The 17155-nt window shown below is 38.1% G+C and overlaps 1 protein-coding gene across 1 annotated transcript; it reads left to right on the top strand.

The window, feature by feature from the left end:
* The first annotated feature begins 9810 nt into the window (after positions 1–9810).
* Positions 9811–12314, top strand: LOC120533677. The gene is made up of 2 exons (XM_039760572.1): positions 9811–10407; positions 11966–12314. The coding sequence occupies exons 1-2, from the start codon at positions 9811–9813 to the stop codon at positions 12302–12304; spliced, it is 936 nt and encodes a 311-aa protein (XP_039616506.1). The 3' UTR covers positions 12305–12314.
* The last annotated feature ends 4841 nt before the right edge of the window (positions 12315–17155 follow it).

The raw sequence follows: 17155 nt of genomic DNA, 5'->3' as shown, positions 1-17155 counted from the left end.
CATGATAACGCTGACTATAGGTAAAGCAGAGAATATGATTTTTGCTACTTTGATTTTTGATCAAAGTCTCATATAGGAACAAAAGTTTTGAAATGAAGTGTTAAATTCTCACAACACATTTGTGCATTTGAAACTGACACTTATACAAACAGTGGCCAGAGGCCCTCAGCTTTTTCTTGTTTACTATTACTTGTGACCTACTTTTCTGTAGAGGAACACAATGGCTAATCAGTCACAGTCCGCTGTTTCTGTCACCTTTTGCTCTTGATAAAATGACATCCTAGCTTACAGATTTATCATTATCCAGAAAAGAAAATTGCACTGCTTTCTTTGCTTTGTTTGGCTTGCATTTACAAGTAAGCTTAAGACAGCATGTAGACCTTTTTTCCAGTGATGAAGTGTCAGCTTTTCTATGTGCCCGTTAAAGAATATTCTTAGGGTTTATACACTCAAGGAGTTCATCTAAATTTATCTCTCCTTCCTAAGCAATTACTAATTTAGCAAGCTGCAGGGAATAGGGGATACTTTTCTCATAATTCTGACAAGAGCTGAAACTCATTATCAATGCTACATAGTTAATTTTTTTTATTAACTATGAATACATTAAAATATTTTTCTTTCGATGTTTGTTCATCCTAATTTAAATTTAGTACAATTCAATTAAGTTTGTTTTTGTATTGAGCAATTCACTGAGTGCAGGCACAAAACACTGTGACAAGTTCACAGGCAAATGTAATTATAAAGTTTATGATTTCTAAATGACAATGTATACACATAAAGACACAGATCTGTTTACATACACACTAAACTGATTTACATAAAAGAAACCTAACAATATCTGTCCATTAATATTATTGTTGATCATGGAGGAGATGAAAACAAGAGCTTCAGTCAGCAGCACCCTACAAGAAACTAAATCTCTAGGGTGGTCCACAGTTGGTTATACCAGACAAAGTCAATTTGCCACCCACCAACTCCTGGGCATTCTACACTAGGCTGTCTAATATCATGGTAGAATTATTCCATCTGGGGACTCCAAGGCTCCTAGTTTCTCAAAGATCTTTGCATGGGTAGGAGAACAGCTTGGTAGTTGAGAAGTGTCACTAAGTCCTACATCACGACACAGAGAAAAGAAACAAAATAGAGGAGTGTTAGTTTATAAGTACTGCATTACTTATATTTTGTACAAATGACTAATAAACAATATGCATAGCTAATCATAAAGATACCAACAAGAGAATCAAAATAAATGTGGATTAATAACAGTTGGTAGTTACTGTGATATTTATATTTTTGAAGAAATAACTAACAAAGTGAGATGACATATGCAAAGCTAATCAGCAGCTCTAGTCAGGGTGCACTAATTTAAAGTAATAAGTTTTCAGCCTGGACTGAAAAACTGAGAGAGAAGGAGCATCTCTTATAGTAGCAGGCAGATCATTCTGCAGCTTTTGGGCTGTGTAGCCGAAACATCAACCTCAGACCATTATTTTATTAATCTTTGGAAAGTCAAGTATGTGTGCAACTTTGGATTTCAATGTGCACTCTCGTTTGTAAGTAGTAATAAGTTCAGTTAAGTAAGCAAGACCTTATTCATTTAAAGTTGTTTATGTCAGGAGGATGATTTTGAAATCAGCCCTAAGCTTAACTGGAAGCCAGTGTAAAGACCTCAGAACAAGAATGATGTGGTTATACTTTATTCTTCTAAATGAACTTGGAAGGCATACATTCATCAATCTCCATTTTACCTTCATAACATGCTGCCAAAATGTATATATGCATCTGTGCTGATAGCAGATATGCATCTGCTATGTATATAACATCTGTGCTGCTTTGACAATGGAATCACCCTGTTTTCTAACACTTATGGAGAAGAGTTGTATTTCTTTGATGCAAATTGCAATGGAAGGCTCCTTAGAACAACAAAACTTGAGGAAAATAAAGAAATAAAATACAAACAAAAATATAAACAACAGGAATACCCTGTATGGCAAATATTGTGTATCCCAATACTATTTTGGACTCTACAATTCTACGTTACAAATCCAGATTTAGCTACAGTGCACAGTTGCTTACCGTCCAGTTTACAGGCTAGAAACTGGAATAATGAATTAGATTATGAATTCATTTCAAACTCTGATGTGTATATATACACAATTTATACTTTTTTATGTGGTATACTTGACTCTTATATTCCTACTTTATCATTTCAGTATAGCAAAAAATGTAGTATTTTCATATTTTTATCCAAAACAAGCAGTTATTTTGTTACTATGCTATGTGCAAATTTAATTTCATTGGGGATGAGTGGCTGGCGGACTGAGAGTAGCTGCAATATGAAAGAAAGATATTAAATACAATTTTCCTGGGGTTCAACTTCAGGGATTAAGTATGGTAAGAGATACTTCTGTGGGCAGAGAGGAGACACTGTCCCTAACTGTTCTTTCTCTTCCATCAGTAGTACCTAGAAGAATCCTTGTTCAGGCATCTGATTCTTCCTGTGGAGCCAGGAGAAGGCCCTGACCCTTCTGGTTGAAACTGGATAAAAGGAGGTAAGCCCAGAGTGATAGGTCTCACTTTGTTCATAAAACTGGACATAGAAGGATCTCCAAAGCTAATAGAAAGTGATATTATTACATTTAAATCATTTGGTAGTTTAACCTGAGGTGAAATAGGCCAAATTTCTTTTTTGTTGGCTTCTAATAATATTTTTATTATGTTAACATCATACAAGGTAGCCTGGCAGGCTCCCCAGTGTTTATTGTGGGCTCCACAAATCTTCCTGGCCATGACTTTATGTATGCAATCAGGAGCCCTACCCACCCAGGACACCAACTTAGTGGAAGGACCGGGGAAGAGAGGGTGCTAAGGGCATTATCTCCCCAGGACATTAGAGGGTTGGATTCCCTCAGGGCATGCTGGAAGCTGGCATTTGCTGCAGCCCTATTAGGTTCTGCACCTCATGAGAGGTGCCACCAGAGGTAGCTGCGAAGGCTGCAGAGCCCTACTATGCAGAGCTTCAGCCAAACCTGGTAGTACTTCTAGAACATGCTAATTGACCACCTGGAGTGCTCCAAGGTGCAGTGTAACAGGAGCCACCCACATTAATTCTGAGAACCAGAGTTGAGAGGAAGGGAGACAAAGCTTGCCTGGAGGGGTAAGGCGGAAGGAAAGAGAAAGAAAAGAACGAAGAAAAAGTTTGCTTTTGTGGTGCTTATTGTGCTTTAGTGTACTGTGCAGCTGAGGGGAATGATTGGGAAACATTTCCTTTGGAAAATAAAGGTGTGTTGTGCTGGAACTTTTGCCTGGTGTCTGTCTGCCATGTTTTGGCAGCTGGTGTGCCCCTGCAGGCCACAATACATATATATACTGTACAGTGCATCCAGAAAGCATTCACAGCGCATCACCTTTTCCACATTTTGTTATGTTACAGCCTTATTCCAAAATGGATTAAATTCATTTTTTTCCTCAGAATTCTACATACAACACCACATAATGACAACAGGAAAAAAGTTTACTTGAAATTTTTGCAAATTAATTAAAAATAAAAAAAATGAGAAAGCACATGTACATAAGTATTCACAGCCTTTGCCATGAAGCTCAAAATTGAGCTCAGGTGCATCCTGTTTCCCCTGATCATCCTTGAGATGTTTCTGCAGCTTAATTGGTGTCCACCTGTGGTAAATTCAGTTGATTGGACATAATTTGGAAAGGCACACACCTGTCTATATAAGGTCCCACAGTTGACAGTTCATGTCAGAGCACAAACCAAGCATGAAGTCGAAGGAATTGTCTGTAGACCTCCGAGACAGGATTGTCTCAAGGCACAAATCTGGGGAAGGTTACAGAAAAATTTCTGCTGCTTTGAAGGTCCCAATGAGCACAGCGGTCTCCATCATCTGTAAATGGAAGAAGTTCGAAACCACCAGGACTCTTCCTAGAGCTGGCTGGCCATTTAAACTGAGCGATCGGGGGACAAGAGCCTTAGTCAGGGAGGTGACCAAGAACCCGATGGTCACTCTGTCAGAGCTCCACAGGTAATCTGTGGAGAGAGGAGAACCTTCCAGAAGGACAAACATCTCTGCAGCAATCCACCAATCAGGCCTGTATGGTAGAGTGGCCAGACAGAAGCCACTCCTTAGTAAAAGGCACATGGCAGCCTGCCTGAAGTTTGCCAAAAGGCACCTGAAGGACTCTCAGACCATGAGAAACAAAATTCTCTGGTATGATGAGACAAAGATTGAACTCTTTGGTGTGAATGCCAAGCGTCACGTTTGGAGGAAACTAGGCACCGCTCATCACCAGGCCAATACCATCCCAACAGTGAAGCATGGTGGTGGCAGCATCATGCTGTGGGGATGTTTTTCAGCGGCAGGAACTGGGAGACTAGTCAGGATAAAGGGAAAGATGACTGCAGCAATGTACAGAGACATCCTGGATGAAAAACCTGCTCCAGAGCGCTCATGACCTCAGACCGGGGCGACAGTTCATCTTTCAGCAGGACAACAACCCTAAACACATAGCCAAGATATCAAAGGAGTGGCTTCAGGACAACTCTGTGAATGTCCTTGAGTGGCCCAGCCAGAGCCCAGACTTGAATCCGATTGAACATCTCTGGAGAAATCTTAAAACGGCTGTGCACCGACGCTTTCCATCCAACCTGATGGAGCTTGAGAGGTGCTGCAAAGAGTAATGGGCGAAACTGGCCAAGTATAGGTGTGCCAAGCTTGTGCCATCATATTCAAAAAGACTTGAGGCTGTAATTGCTGCCAAAGGTGCATCGATAAAGTATTGAGCAAAGGCTGTGAATACTTATGTACAAGTGATTTCTCAGTTTTTTTATTTTTAATAAATTTGCAAAAACCTCAAGTAAACTTTTTTCACATTGTCATTATGGGGTGTTGTGTGTAGAAAAAAATGAATTTAATCCATTTAGGAATAAGACTGTAACACAACAAAATGTGGAAAAAGTGATGCACTGTGAATACTTACTGGATGCACTGTATATATATATATATATATATATATAGTAATAAACGATTCGAGAACAACTCAAAAAGTGTTGGGGAATGGCCCCGTATATTGCTTAACAGCAAAAGTTAGTCCAATTAAATGAAAAAAACATCCAAATATCAGACAACAAAAGATGGTGAACTGGTGGCTTTTATAGGGAAGACAAAATGGCTGCAGGAAATGACGTCATCAGAGGGGGACCGGAAGTGTCATTATTGTGGGACCGGAAATGACGACATCGTGAGGAGCCGGAAGTGACGTCATCAGTGATGGGGGCGGAAGTGACGTAATCAGTGCAGGACCGGAAGTGATGTCATCTCCTGGAGCCGGAAGTGGAGTGAATGAGGAAGTGATGGAAGTTTCATTCTTTGACTTATTGTTTATACTGTGAATTGGTTCAATTGTCTTCTTTAGTTCTATAAGGTCAGAGAGAGAGGCATTAGTATCAGGAAACAAACCCTTATCATTTGTTATTTTGCTCACCTGAGGACTTGTTGACTGCTTCCTAATCGTGCGTGTGTGACAATATATACAGTATGACTATGCTTCTGACATGGCACAAGGATTATCTTTGGAAGTTGGTGTTTCAGTGACTGCTCAGACAGTGCAAAGGACATTGCATGAAGTCCACCTCTACCGACGGCATCCAAGGAGAAAGCCTTTGTTAGCAAAACAGCACAAAACTGTAAAATTAAACTTTACCAAACAACATTAAAAAAAGCCTGATGAATATTAGCCTCAAGTTCTTGGGTCAGATGAAATCAAAATAAGCTTGTTAATATTGATTTTGGCAGATTGTTTTGAAAAATAAAAGTGTTATTTTGCTTTTATTTACCAAAAAATCTGTCAATTGGGTAAACATCTTAAATAAAATTTTCATGATAAGTCAATAGTACCAGGGTGCTGTACCGTGTTAGCCATTATGAATGTAATGAGAAGTCAAGTAAAATTACCTTTTATTGGCCAACTAAAAAAGATTACAATATTTAAGCTTTTGAGGCAACTCAGGCCCCTTCTTCAGACAAGATGTAATCTTTTTTTAGTTAGCCAATAAAAGGTCACATTTTACTTGACTTCTCAGGTGTAGGGTGTTACAACTATTAGCCCAAGAAGGAAAACCACATACAAAAATTTGTGCACACACACATGGAGAACACACAAACTCTACAAAAAACAATGCCCGGCCTGTCATTTGTACCAAGTATTCTGGAGCTGTGAGACAGAAGGGCCTACCACTGAGCTGCTGTAAACACCATTTAGTTAATAGATATCGGCTTTTATCCACCCATCCTTTCATTTAATTTTCAAAGTAATAGTGGGACTGAAGTAGTGGCTTACAAGCAAGGCATGAAATTGTGGACAGGACACCATTTCACCACTGGGAGCTACAGTATACTTACTTAAAGTCTTACTCTAAGTCTCTTTACAATGCAGTAATGAACTGGGTGTGCATTACAAATAATTGGCTACCTTTGACTTGTTTTATTTGATTTCCCAAAATATTCAATATGCTGCTTCATTTCCACTGTATGCCCAAAAGTGGAATTAATTATTCAATTTATAGGTGTATAGGATTATAGGCTTTTTGGGTCATTACAGAGAACCGTGAAATTCTTACTTGTATTGTGCTAATCAACATGCAACACTGTGACACTAATTTCTTTTGGGATTTCGACATTGATATCTTGTCAACTTTGTTTTTCTTTTCTCTTTTTGAACATTGATAGAATATTTAAAAATTTTCCCGATAAACATTTTTTTTTTTCCTTTCATTACTGCTTGGAGAAAGAAACACAAATGCATCCAGGGTGGATATACATGTAGAAGTACATTTCTATTGATGTTCTTTTATGGCTTAACCTGAGGAAAAAAAAGACTATAAAATTATAAATAGGCTTTCTGAAGATCCTGACAGTGTTATAAAATATTTGCCCACCAGCAATGTGCTCCATATTTCCATAGGAAGCCTTTTAATGGCCAGACCCTTTCAGGTAACAGTGTTTACATCCTCTAAGAAGAAGGATGATAATTGGAAGACAACGGCCCGGAGATTTTTCTGTAAACAAAATCATATGCAGGTCTAACTGAAAGCCCACTACCTGTGTCACAAACCTTCCAGAAGCTACCAGAGCTAATCATTACCCAGGGGACACATGTGCATGATTAGTTATCTGGCTGTCAACAGTGTGTAGAGGCAGTGGGTCATAAATCACTGTATCGTGAATTAACTGAAAAACTTCAGATTTAGTTTTATGATAGAAAAGAGCTCGGAGTTAATTAAAAAAGGATCTTACATAAAATACTTTCATGCACACAAGGCTAGTTTTAGAAAATATCTTTGAATTTTTTAACATAGTGGCATAAAGTCATTCATCATCTAGGACTGGCTGTCCAGCTGAAAGATAAACCCATACCGTTTCTTCCTGGTTTAATTTAAAGGTATGTATCTTTTAAATGTATACTGTACACACTTTAAAATATTCAATAACTATAAGCTCTTAAGCAAAAACAACTATTTTTTAACACAGCTAGCTTTACAAAGTTGGTTATTTTTAGTCTTTCCTTCTAAATTTAAGCACTCTTCACAAGATGATTCAACAAAAGATAGTACAGCTTCTGTATGGAAATTGTTAGGTTTAATACATGTCTACTATTAATAACAGTATGTCAGAAAGTATGCCCTGTTTTCCTAATGGCTTTTGGTAGTGAATCAAATAAGAACAGCTGTGACACCAGGAAGCAGACAATGAAAATGTGTCACAGGCAGTTCATTCCATTGGAACATATGGTGAAAATGAAAATCTGTAAGCTTACTGATCTTAAATGTAATTGAATCAAGTTACAAAATGATTGCCCAAAAACCAGGTTAAAACCAAAATCTTGCAAATTTCTTTCTTAATCCCTAAGTGTCGTACGTGATGTTAATGGATCTGAAAGTTGCGCTACACCTAATTCTGTAAATTATACAGGTGTATTCTAAAAATGTTCCATCCTTTTTACCATAACACTTGTAGGCTAATTATAGACATGGAAAAGCAAACAACAATATTGGATTATCTACCATTCAAATAAGTTCCACAGGATATGACACAGTTTACTTAATGGCAATGCTCTTGGTAAGTGCTGCCTTATGTACAGTATGAGAGGGCTTAGAGTGCGAGAGCTGGATGGAGGGGTCACTATAATTCTGAGGCTCAACTTATGTCTACTGATTATCCTGGCTATCATAACAAAAACCATTGACATCGTCTGGTCACCTGAAATGAAAAGTGTACAGTCTAATTGCTCAACAGCATTTAGTTTTTGTGTTAACAAACAAATGTCAAATCTTAACTTCTGTATATTTTTAGCACCTTTGTGTAAGTAACCATAACTAATGTCTACACAGAGAAGCAGTGCTTTCCTACTGATATAACAAAGCACTGTTTTCAGATGACGAAGTTAATGTACTCTATCTTTGTTGCCGTGCAAAAGCTGGTGATACAGTTTGCAACACTTAGCGGGTTGGATAATTAATGGATGGATGCATAGTAAAAAAGTAGATATATTTTTATTACTGTACTTGAGATTTTTTGATATATTTTGACTTTACTTGAGTATATAATTTTTCTGTCTACTTTCACTTTTAGTTCATTACATTTGAAATGCAAATAGCTACTTTTACTCCAATATAAATTTTACTAGACATATTTATTACTGCAATATTAAACGCGAAAAAAAATGGGCTACACAAACAAACACCATGCATTACTGAGTTAATTTTCTCAAATACTGGCTCCCAGTGTTTTAGGAAATTTACCTATGCAAAGAATCTGGGACAATTTTCAAATGTACATTGCTGGTGCTAACATCTGATCATCTGTTGCAGTCAATCCTGGTACACCTCACCAAAGCCCACAGGGCAGGGTAGGGCTGGCTGGTGGCTAGTGATGTACAATCTCAGTCTCAGTTGTTTCCATAGCTGACACTGAGTTCAGACACTGTTCTCTTGGCATTCTGCATAATGGGGAAGAGCTAGATGTCTGGGGCAAGGCTGGATGTGGGTCTGAGTTATTTCCACAGCTGATGCTGCCATATTCAGACATTGTCACTGTCACATATTCACAACACTCTGGGAAGTTCCACAGGCTGCAGCAAGGTGTACTTGTGCATTTACAAGCTGTGTGTAGTGAGGAGGTTTCACAAGCATGGCAAAAAATATAAGGCTTCCACAAAAGCCCCACAAGCCAGCCAGGACTTTCACTAGCTTGCTCAGGTATAACATCACCCCAGGCAGCCAGACCCCAAACATGGGCAGGCTTAAAAAGCACAGTACATTGATAGGTGAAGGGTGACCAACAGAAGTGGCAGAAAGGATATTATTCATAACTGCAGCATTCAATAGATATTTAAATACACCAACAGGACGGTCTTCTACGGAAGCCGAGAGAGGACGTGATATAGCGTTATTTTTTTAAACTGTTTTCTCGAGATAACGGAATAATTTTATCGAGATCTCGAGAAAACGAACTTTATTTTCTCGAGATAATGGAATAATGGCAGAAATGGTTTGAAATGGCAGAAGAGCAGAACTGTATTGATCATCGCGTCACATTTTTGTTTAATCAAGGACTGACGCAGGCTGAAATATCTTTATGTCTTAGTTTAGAAAATAACAACGTTAGTGTGCGTCATTTAAGAAGACGGTTAGCAAGGCTTCAGTTGTATAGGCGTCGCAATCTAAGCCAGCCTGATGCCATTGTGCACCACATCGCAGAGCAGTTAACGGGCCCTGGGCAACTCCACGGATACCGTATGATGACAGAGAGATGTCGATTAGCTGGATTAAGAGTCACTAGAGATCTTGTATATGAAATACAATCAACTTTGGACCCAGAAGGCATTCAGCTAAGGAGACGCATGAGACTGCGAAGAAGGCATTACCGTGTCCCGGGACCAAATTACCTTTGGCACATGGACAGCTATGATAAACTCACACCTTTTGGTATCGCAGTAAACGGATGCATCGATGGCTTCTCACGCCATATCATCTGGATGCAAGCGAACGTCACTAACAGTAAACCTGAAGTGGTTGCAGGTTACTTTATTAGTGCTGTCATTGAGTTGGGGGGCTGCCCAAAAATAATCAGATCCGATCTCGGTACTGAAAATGTGCACGTTAACAGACTACAGCGTTTTCTACATGAGGATGAAAATGGTACACTTTCTGAACCTGCTATTCTTCAAGGAAGAAGTACTGCAAATCAGAGGATTGAATGGTGGTGGGGATTCTATCGGAGGCAAAATGTGGACTACTGGAGAGATTTGTTTCTAGAGTTTCAGTCTGTGGGAGACTTCAATGGTGACGTGGTTGACAAAGGTCTCATTCAGTTCTGCTTTCTTGACGTCATTCAGGTAGGAGGAACTCGTTCACACAAACACGCACACACGCGCACACACACACACACCATAGTAACTTTTTGGCTAAGTATACATATGAATTCTATACTATTACAAGTAGCCTTTACGCTTTAACCATGAGCCCATCAATGTGCCGATTAGGCTTAAATATATAAGCTTGGCGGCCTTCCTTTTTTGGGTAAATATATATGTTTGCTGAGCCATACCTATTGATGTGAAAGGTGGTGATGATTGTAAGGGTTCACAGCTGGATGGGGACCCACGAACATTTCAGTGAATAAAATTACACGCGTGGAATTGCGAGTTAGCTATTCATCACATTATTTGGTAAGCGATCTCAACGTCTTTGTAAAATTATTGTTAAGTAATTGTGCCTAATTTGTTATGTAGGGACTTAGTGTTTTTTTTTTTTTTTACACTTTACGTTTTGTTAAGTTCTCATGCATGCATCATGCAGCTACTGAATTGCGCAATTTGATCTGCTGTTTAGTGCACCTGTTTCAAGTGCGGCAGGAAAGTCTAAGACTTGTGGTGCGCATATTGCTGTATGTTTAAACTGCGTTTTAGAAGACACTTGACTGATCTTTATTTACTTAAACGCAAGAACGTCTGAAGTACATTCTTACAGTAAAATCATACATTTTAGGAAATTAACTTGGATTATTTGGTGAGTCCTTAATCAGCTTCGCTCCTTTTATATGGTGAACTGACCGCAGTGACACAATGATGAACAGTACTCAAAGATAACGTTGAAAAAAGCGTCTGTTAAATATGCCCCTGTTTAAGGTTGCCATCAAACTCTGGAAAGAAAGACATTTCAGCTTATAAATGAAGACTTTGTAGAACGCATTACCCTATGATAGCACAATTCAACTTTATATTATTTTATGGTCTTTTAGAAGTGACTTTTGGTTTTGGCAAAAGTTCATGGCAATTTCAAAGTAAATGTGTACACTGGCCGACTTATAGTCCTATTCATTCTCAGGTTACTCCAGTTCAGAGGAGCGGAGAGCAAGAGCCTATAATGTTAGAACTGGGCTCAAGACAGGGCCTGGACAGGGTACTGGTACATCACAACACATGGGTTCAAGCACAGAGACATAGGGAGAACATATACTGTACACTCCACACAGACAATCAGGTGCTGGATTTGAAACAAGCATGCTGAATCTGTGGCAGTGCAAATCAATGTGTGCCATGGTACCTCCCAAGCTAAGGGTATATTAGCATTTCTTTTTTACTAGTGAAATTTTCTAAAATTAACAGCATTCACATTTACAGCCTTATGTTGACTGCTAAACTGTCTAAGACCTATGGAAAATAATATTATGATAAAAAAAACAATATAGAATAAATAAAAAATTAAAAAATACTTGTTTCCTTTTGCGTAATTTATTTTACATTCTCTATAGATTTTTAATATTATATGGCAGCCCGGAGCAATATTCTTTCGGGGGACAATAATTTCTACCTCTGTCTATGTGTGCCTGTGTATTGGGGTTGTGCTGAGAAGATTAGTAACACATTTGACTAATTTGAATATTTTTTGCAGAGGGAGTTAGATACTGTGGTCAGAATGTGGAACAACCATCGGATCAGGCCAGGTGGGAGTGGTCGTGATTTATTTCACGGCAGACCTTTTCTCATGTACCAAGCACCAGAACTTTACCAAGCACAGGACTACCTCCATCCAGTTGACTATGACAAACTGGATATAATTGTAGAAGAGGGTGTTTGTATTTGGAAAACTGGTATTCCCTGTGATCCAGATCTTCATGAACTCTGTGTTTTGCTAATGGAGGAACACCATCTTGAATCTAGTTATACTGCTCTTGAGGCTGCTAGGCTATACAGAGAACTTAGGCCTTTGGTAAGAGAAATATTGTCATAACCAGAATAGTCAGAACTCCTGATGTACTCACACCAATATACGTAATAATATGTCCATAAAGGATCTTATACTCACTGTTTTATTTATGTGTGTTTCTTTTGAGTGTGTATGTTTCCTTTAGATTTTTTTCTTGTTTGTTTTGCTACTATGGTTTAACCTTTTGCTATTGATAGATTTCAGGTAAATGACTTAACCTTGAAAATTTAGTTGTGCTGAACTTAAGTGTAGTGTATTTTGGGAAAGTTGAAAATGAATGAATTATAACTGAATGAATTATGACTGTTTTCAGAAAGAGTTCTGAATTCAGCTTTAGTTCAATTGTTCAGTTTGTGGCAAAAATTGAACATTTAATTCAGTTGCTTTCTGACACTTTTTGTAAAGAGCCCAGCTCATTTGTAAACATGGACATTTTGAAAGAAGCCATGGACATTTAAATGAAGCTTGCTATTTGCATAGCTGCTGAACACCTGTAAAGGAGCTCAATCTACAGCAAGAAATCTTTATTTTAACTTTTTACTTTAATGATATATAATTAATAACTAAGGAACTGGGCCAGCTAGAAACTGACATCTGGGACTGAATAAAGATGCATGAACCCACCCAAATTGTATAATCTTTGTATTACTTATACTTGTTTTTATTTGTTGTCATTAGTTATTATGAACATAAACGTTTTTTTATTTGCTGTCATTATGGAAATAAATCACTTTAAATAAAAGCTTAACTCGGTGTCTTTGTCCTATTGCTATTAGGAAGCTCAGTGCTTCAATTGATCATTCCTTAGCTACAGCCCTTTAAAGGTACAAAGGACACTTCTTGGAAGCCTTGTATTGGTGGTAAGTTGGGTTGAATTAAAGGTTCAGCAAAGCAGTCTGCCATGGTGGTCTGCAGAGTTGACAGTGAAGGTAACAGGTAACAGATACACAGCTGATATTGACATTTCTTCCTATCCCCCAAGAAAAAAAAACTAAAACTTTAGTTGGTACATTTTGTGTTAGGTGCATACCACAGATGATCTTATAACACAATAAAACACAAATATTATTTTCTTTTTCCCTTCTGCTGATGGCTGAATGGAGGACGAGCTGAATTTGCAGCAACCTTCCCTTTCAGACATCTGAGTGAATGTCAACAGCATGCCCAAAGTGCAGAAATAAGTTATTTTACCTCATTTGTTCTAACTTCACTCTTCTTCCTCCACTTTTTGTTTTCTTTGTAATGCCCCATCACTCAATCAGCATGCAAATACATATCTACACTACTAGACAATCTGGTCATTGAAAGCAGTTTGGAGGTTAAGGCATAGAATTTTTTGACATATTTAAATCTGAAAACTAATATTTGAAATCAATATACTCTTACCCTATTATTTGGGGAAATAAGATGTCTGTAGATTAAGTGTTTATTTTTGTAATAAAAAACAATAAAATGCAAATATAAAACTAAAAAATGCTTTCTCCTCAAATCTTTTTTTTCCTCATTACATGACATCATATCACACAATAGACCTGCAGAAAAGAAAAGCTGTTAAATGTGAAACACAAATGTACATTTAAAAAAAAACTAATTTTCCAACAGTTCCTCTGGAAAAAATGTGTACAAAATTCAAAGATCAAACAACAGAAATACAAATATGAATTAGATGGACAAAATCCATGTGAACTTTGTGATGAATTTTCATATTAATACTTAATAATTACATCATTTATGTTGTTCTACAAGAACTTTTGTGTAAACAAAACAACTTGCTTGATCTGTAAAGGTAACAAAATGCAATATGTAACAAAGTAATGCATTAAAGAGCATTATGTTGAACTATGAAGAATAACATTTAGTAGTTTGGCTCTTGTTGAAGGAACTATGTTGCCTTTGTTGCGATGACAAAGAAACAGAATGCATATGTAACTGATTTGTGTATAAAGTACCTCAGGAAGACAGCATCCACTATAAAACATTTGGAGCAGTATGTTAATTATATTTCAGACACCTGTAGCACAGTTCAATGTATAATTGTGCTCCTTATTTGATGTATAGGCCTGCATCCCTGCAGTATCTTATCATGTGGCCATTCTGAGGTCTTCAATTGATCAAAAATTTTTTATACCATATCCATGACCCATATTCCACTTTTTAACACAGACAGAAACTCTGACCTGAATTCTGAGAAACTGCTGTAGCTGCATGCTAGTTCCAGGGCACAACTGCAAGTATGGGCTACTGGGGTCTAGTAAATTCAGACATGTCCTTAAATGTAACATTAATGGTCTTTGCCAGAAAAAGATCAGACCCTGTGCAAAACCTAAGGAACAGTCCAATCTCCTTCTGATCAATCTCTCTGACAAATCTTAGAAGGTGAAGAGATGTGGTCCTCTCAATTGGTGACATTGACTTTGGAAACTGGATGAATTTTGTGATGTTTCTTGGCTTTGGTTGAAGATCATCCAGGATCTTTTCCAGTGTCTTCCCACTCAAAGACTCTCCTATACCTTTCAGGACTGGCTGCCAGCACTTTATTATAAATGCTGGTTCTTGGACCATCTCCTTGTGTGCAATTTCTTTCAACAAGGTCAGCAAGTTTTCTTTTGTTGGCAGAGAGGTACAGTTATGACTGCTCAGAATGGTAAGAAGCTCTTCCAAATCAGCTTGACGGAAATCACTCAAAGCCTCTGTCAGTGCATCCTTCTCAGTGGGGCTAATGTAGTTGAAAAATGCCTCCATTAGATTGCAGGTATATGAAGATATGGAAAGAGCTTCATAAAGAAATGGTGGAGCAAGCTGAACAGGTAAGTATTGAAATCTCTGCCACCCAAAGGCCAAGATTCGGGCAACAGCTTTCCACTCCAGTTCTTGATAAGCGTGATGCAAAGTGGGGATTTTATATGTGGCTCCACATGTTCTTGTTTCATAAAACGTGCCCCAGAAGTCAGTAAGACAGTCCATAACAAGCCCATGCCCAACTCCATTCTCCAACTGTCCATTTTCTAGCACACGCTCAAATGTTATATTAGCATATAGTATGTTCTCATCTGAAAATGTCTGAATCATGTCAGATACACAATGAACTTTGCGAATAGCAATGGTCTGCTTCTCAGCTATATTCTCTGCATTGTCATAGAAAGATGCAGATAAAGTATTTGGGGAGGCATGGTTTGACCTGGCTTCTGGATTTATGACATCAGGTACTGCTGATGGGCTCTCAGGTGAAGCAGCTGAGTTGCTATTTGTGGGTGAATGTTCGGAAGGTTGCACTTCAGTTACAGGTTCACCAACAATGTCTATCATATTATGGAATATTCTGCAATCTGTGTTATCACCAGCAGGGCTGGAAACCACTTGCTCAAAAGCAGATTCATCTTTCTGATCTCCTTTGTCTTCAATCACTTCAATATCATTTTCTGATTCTTGCTGTTCAGGGGCAGGCTGATAAATCAAAGTGTCACAGAGAACATCCAAGGACAAGTTTCCGTCATCACCAAGGAAAATAACTTCTTGATCAAATCTTGAAGTGGTGGTAACAGATGGTAAAACTGCAGTCATTAATGGACTGGAAGTAAAAGGCCTTTCTGAGGACAGAGAGCTATGGGATGAAGATATGGGAGATAGATCCTGCTGGGCGGGTGCCACTGCTGTCTCAAATCTCTCTGGTGATTCGGCCCGTTTTACTGAATCATCACATTTTTTGGGTTTTGAACAAATGTACAACCTGAGTAATTTATGATAAGTTGTATCATACAACCTGCCAACTGTGAGAGTTGCATCTAAGGGCTCCTCTGAGCCCATAATACATAAAGAGAAGTCAAAGTCTTCAACTCTTCCTTTAGATGATTTTCCCTTAGGAAAGAATATTTGCTTCCCATCTTCTAAAATTTTGTTCACAGTATCATCTTTACTGACAATGAGCTCTCTTGTGCCCCCACCAGTTGGTCGTCTAACCTGCTTAAAGTTACCATTTTGATACACCATCCAACCCAGTTCTATTTTTCTTGTTTTTCGTTCAGCATTCTTGTTCCCCTTACCAACTGCTCGACGAGGATTACTTTGTGAACCTGTTGTTGCTGGGTACAAGCTTGGAAGTTTCATTTTTGATCGCAGACGTTCTATGAGTTTCCTTTTCCTTTCCTCATTGTTTGAAGCTGCTGAAGATGAATCTGTCCAATTTCTTGCATATACACGGTCTCCAAAATGAGGAATATATTTTGAAAGTGTGCCATCATCCATCAATCTGACAACCTCCAGGTCCACCTATCCAAAGAAAAAAGTTTATATTTTATATATATCATCAATCAATGTACTGTATAGCATAGTAACCTAAGGTATACCAAGCCATTATACAAAAGTTAAAAGTATTCAATGTGAATTTTATAAATAATACTTTGGTGGTATTCCACTAAGCAAAACTATGCTGAGTAAAATCTAAAAAATGCACATCTGGAACATGGATTTAGGTGAAAAGTTCCATTTAGAATGCTACTGATAGCAGTAATCAAAATAACTAAGCAATTAGAACATTAGAACACTCTGATGAGAACAGGCCATTCAGCCCAACAAAGCTCGTCAGTCCTATCCACTTATTTCCTCCAAAAAAACATAAAGTCGAGTTTTGAAAGACCCTAACGTCTTACTGTCTACCACACTACTTGGTAGCTTATGCCAAGTGTCTATGGTTCTTGGTGTAAAGAAAAACTTCTTAATGTTTGTGCGAACTTTACCCTTAACAAGTTTCCAACTGTGTCCCCGTGTTCTTGATGAACTCATTTTAAAATACAGTCTCGATACACTGTACTAATCCCCTGCATAATTTGAAACACTTCAATCATGTCACCTCTTAATCTTCTTTTGTTTAAACTGTAA

This window comes from Polypterus senegalus, chromosome 8 (assembly GCF_016835505.1).
Source record: "Polypterus senegalus isolate Bchr_013 chromosome 8, ASM1683550v1, whole genome shotgun sequence".
Classification (NCBI taxonomy): Eukaryota; Metazoa; Chordata; class Cladistia; order Polypteriformes; family Polypteridae; genus Polypterus; species Polypterus senegalus.
The sequence above is the reverse complement of the archived record's forward strand: the minus strand, read 5'-3'. Positions and strand labels throughout refer to the sequence as shown.

Bases quoted from the DNA above. Each gene is read 5' to 3' on its own strand.
- LOC120533677 (XM_039760572.1), top strand. From the start codon at position 9,811: ATGACAGAGAGATGTCGATTAGCTGGATTAAGAGTCACTAGAGATCTT. The intron at 10,408-11,965 runs GTAGGAGGAACT...TATTTTTTGCAG, and splicing joins GCTTTCTTGACGTCATTCAG to AGGGAGTTAGATACTGTGGT.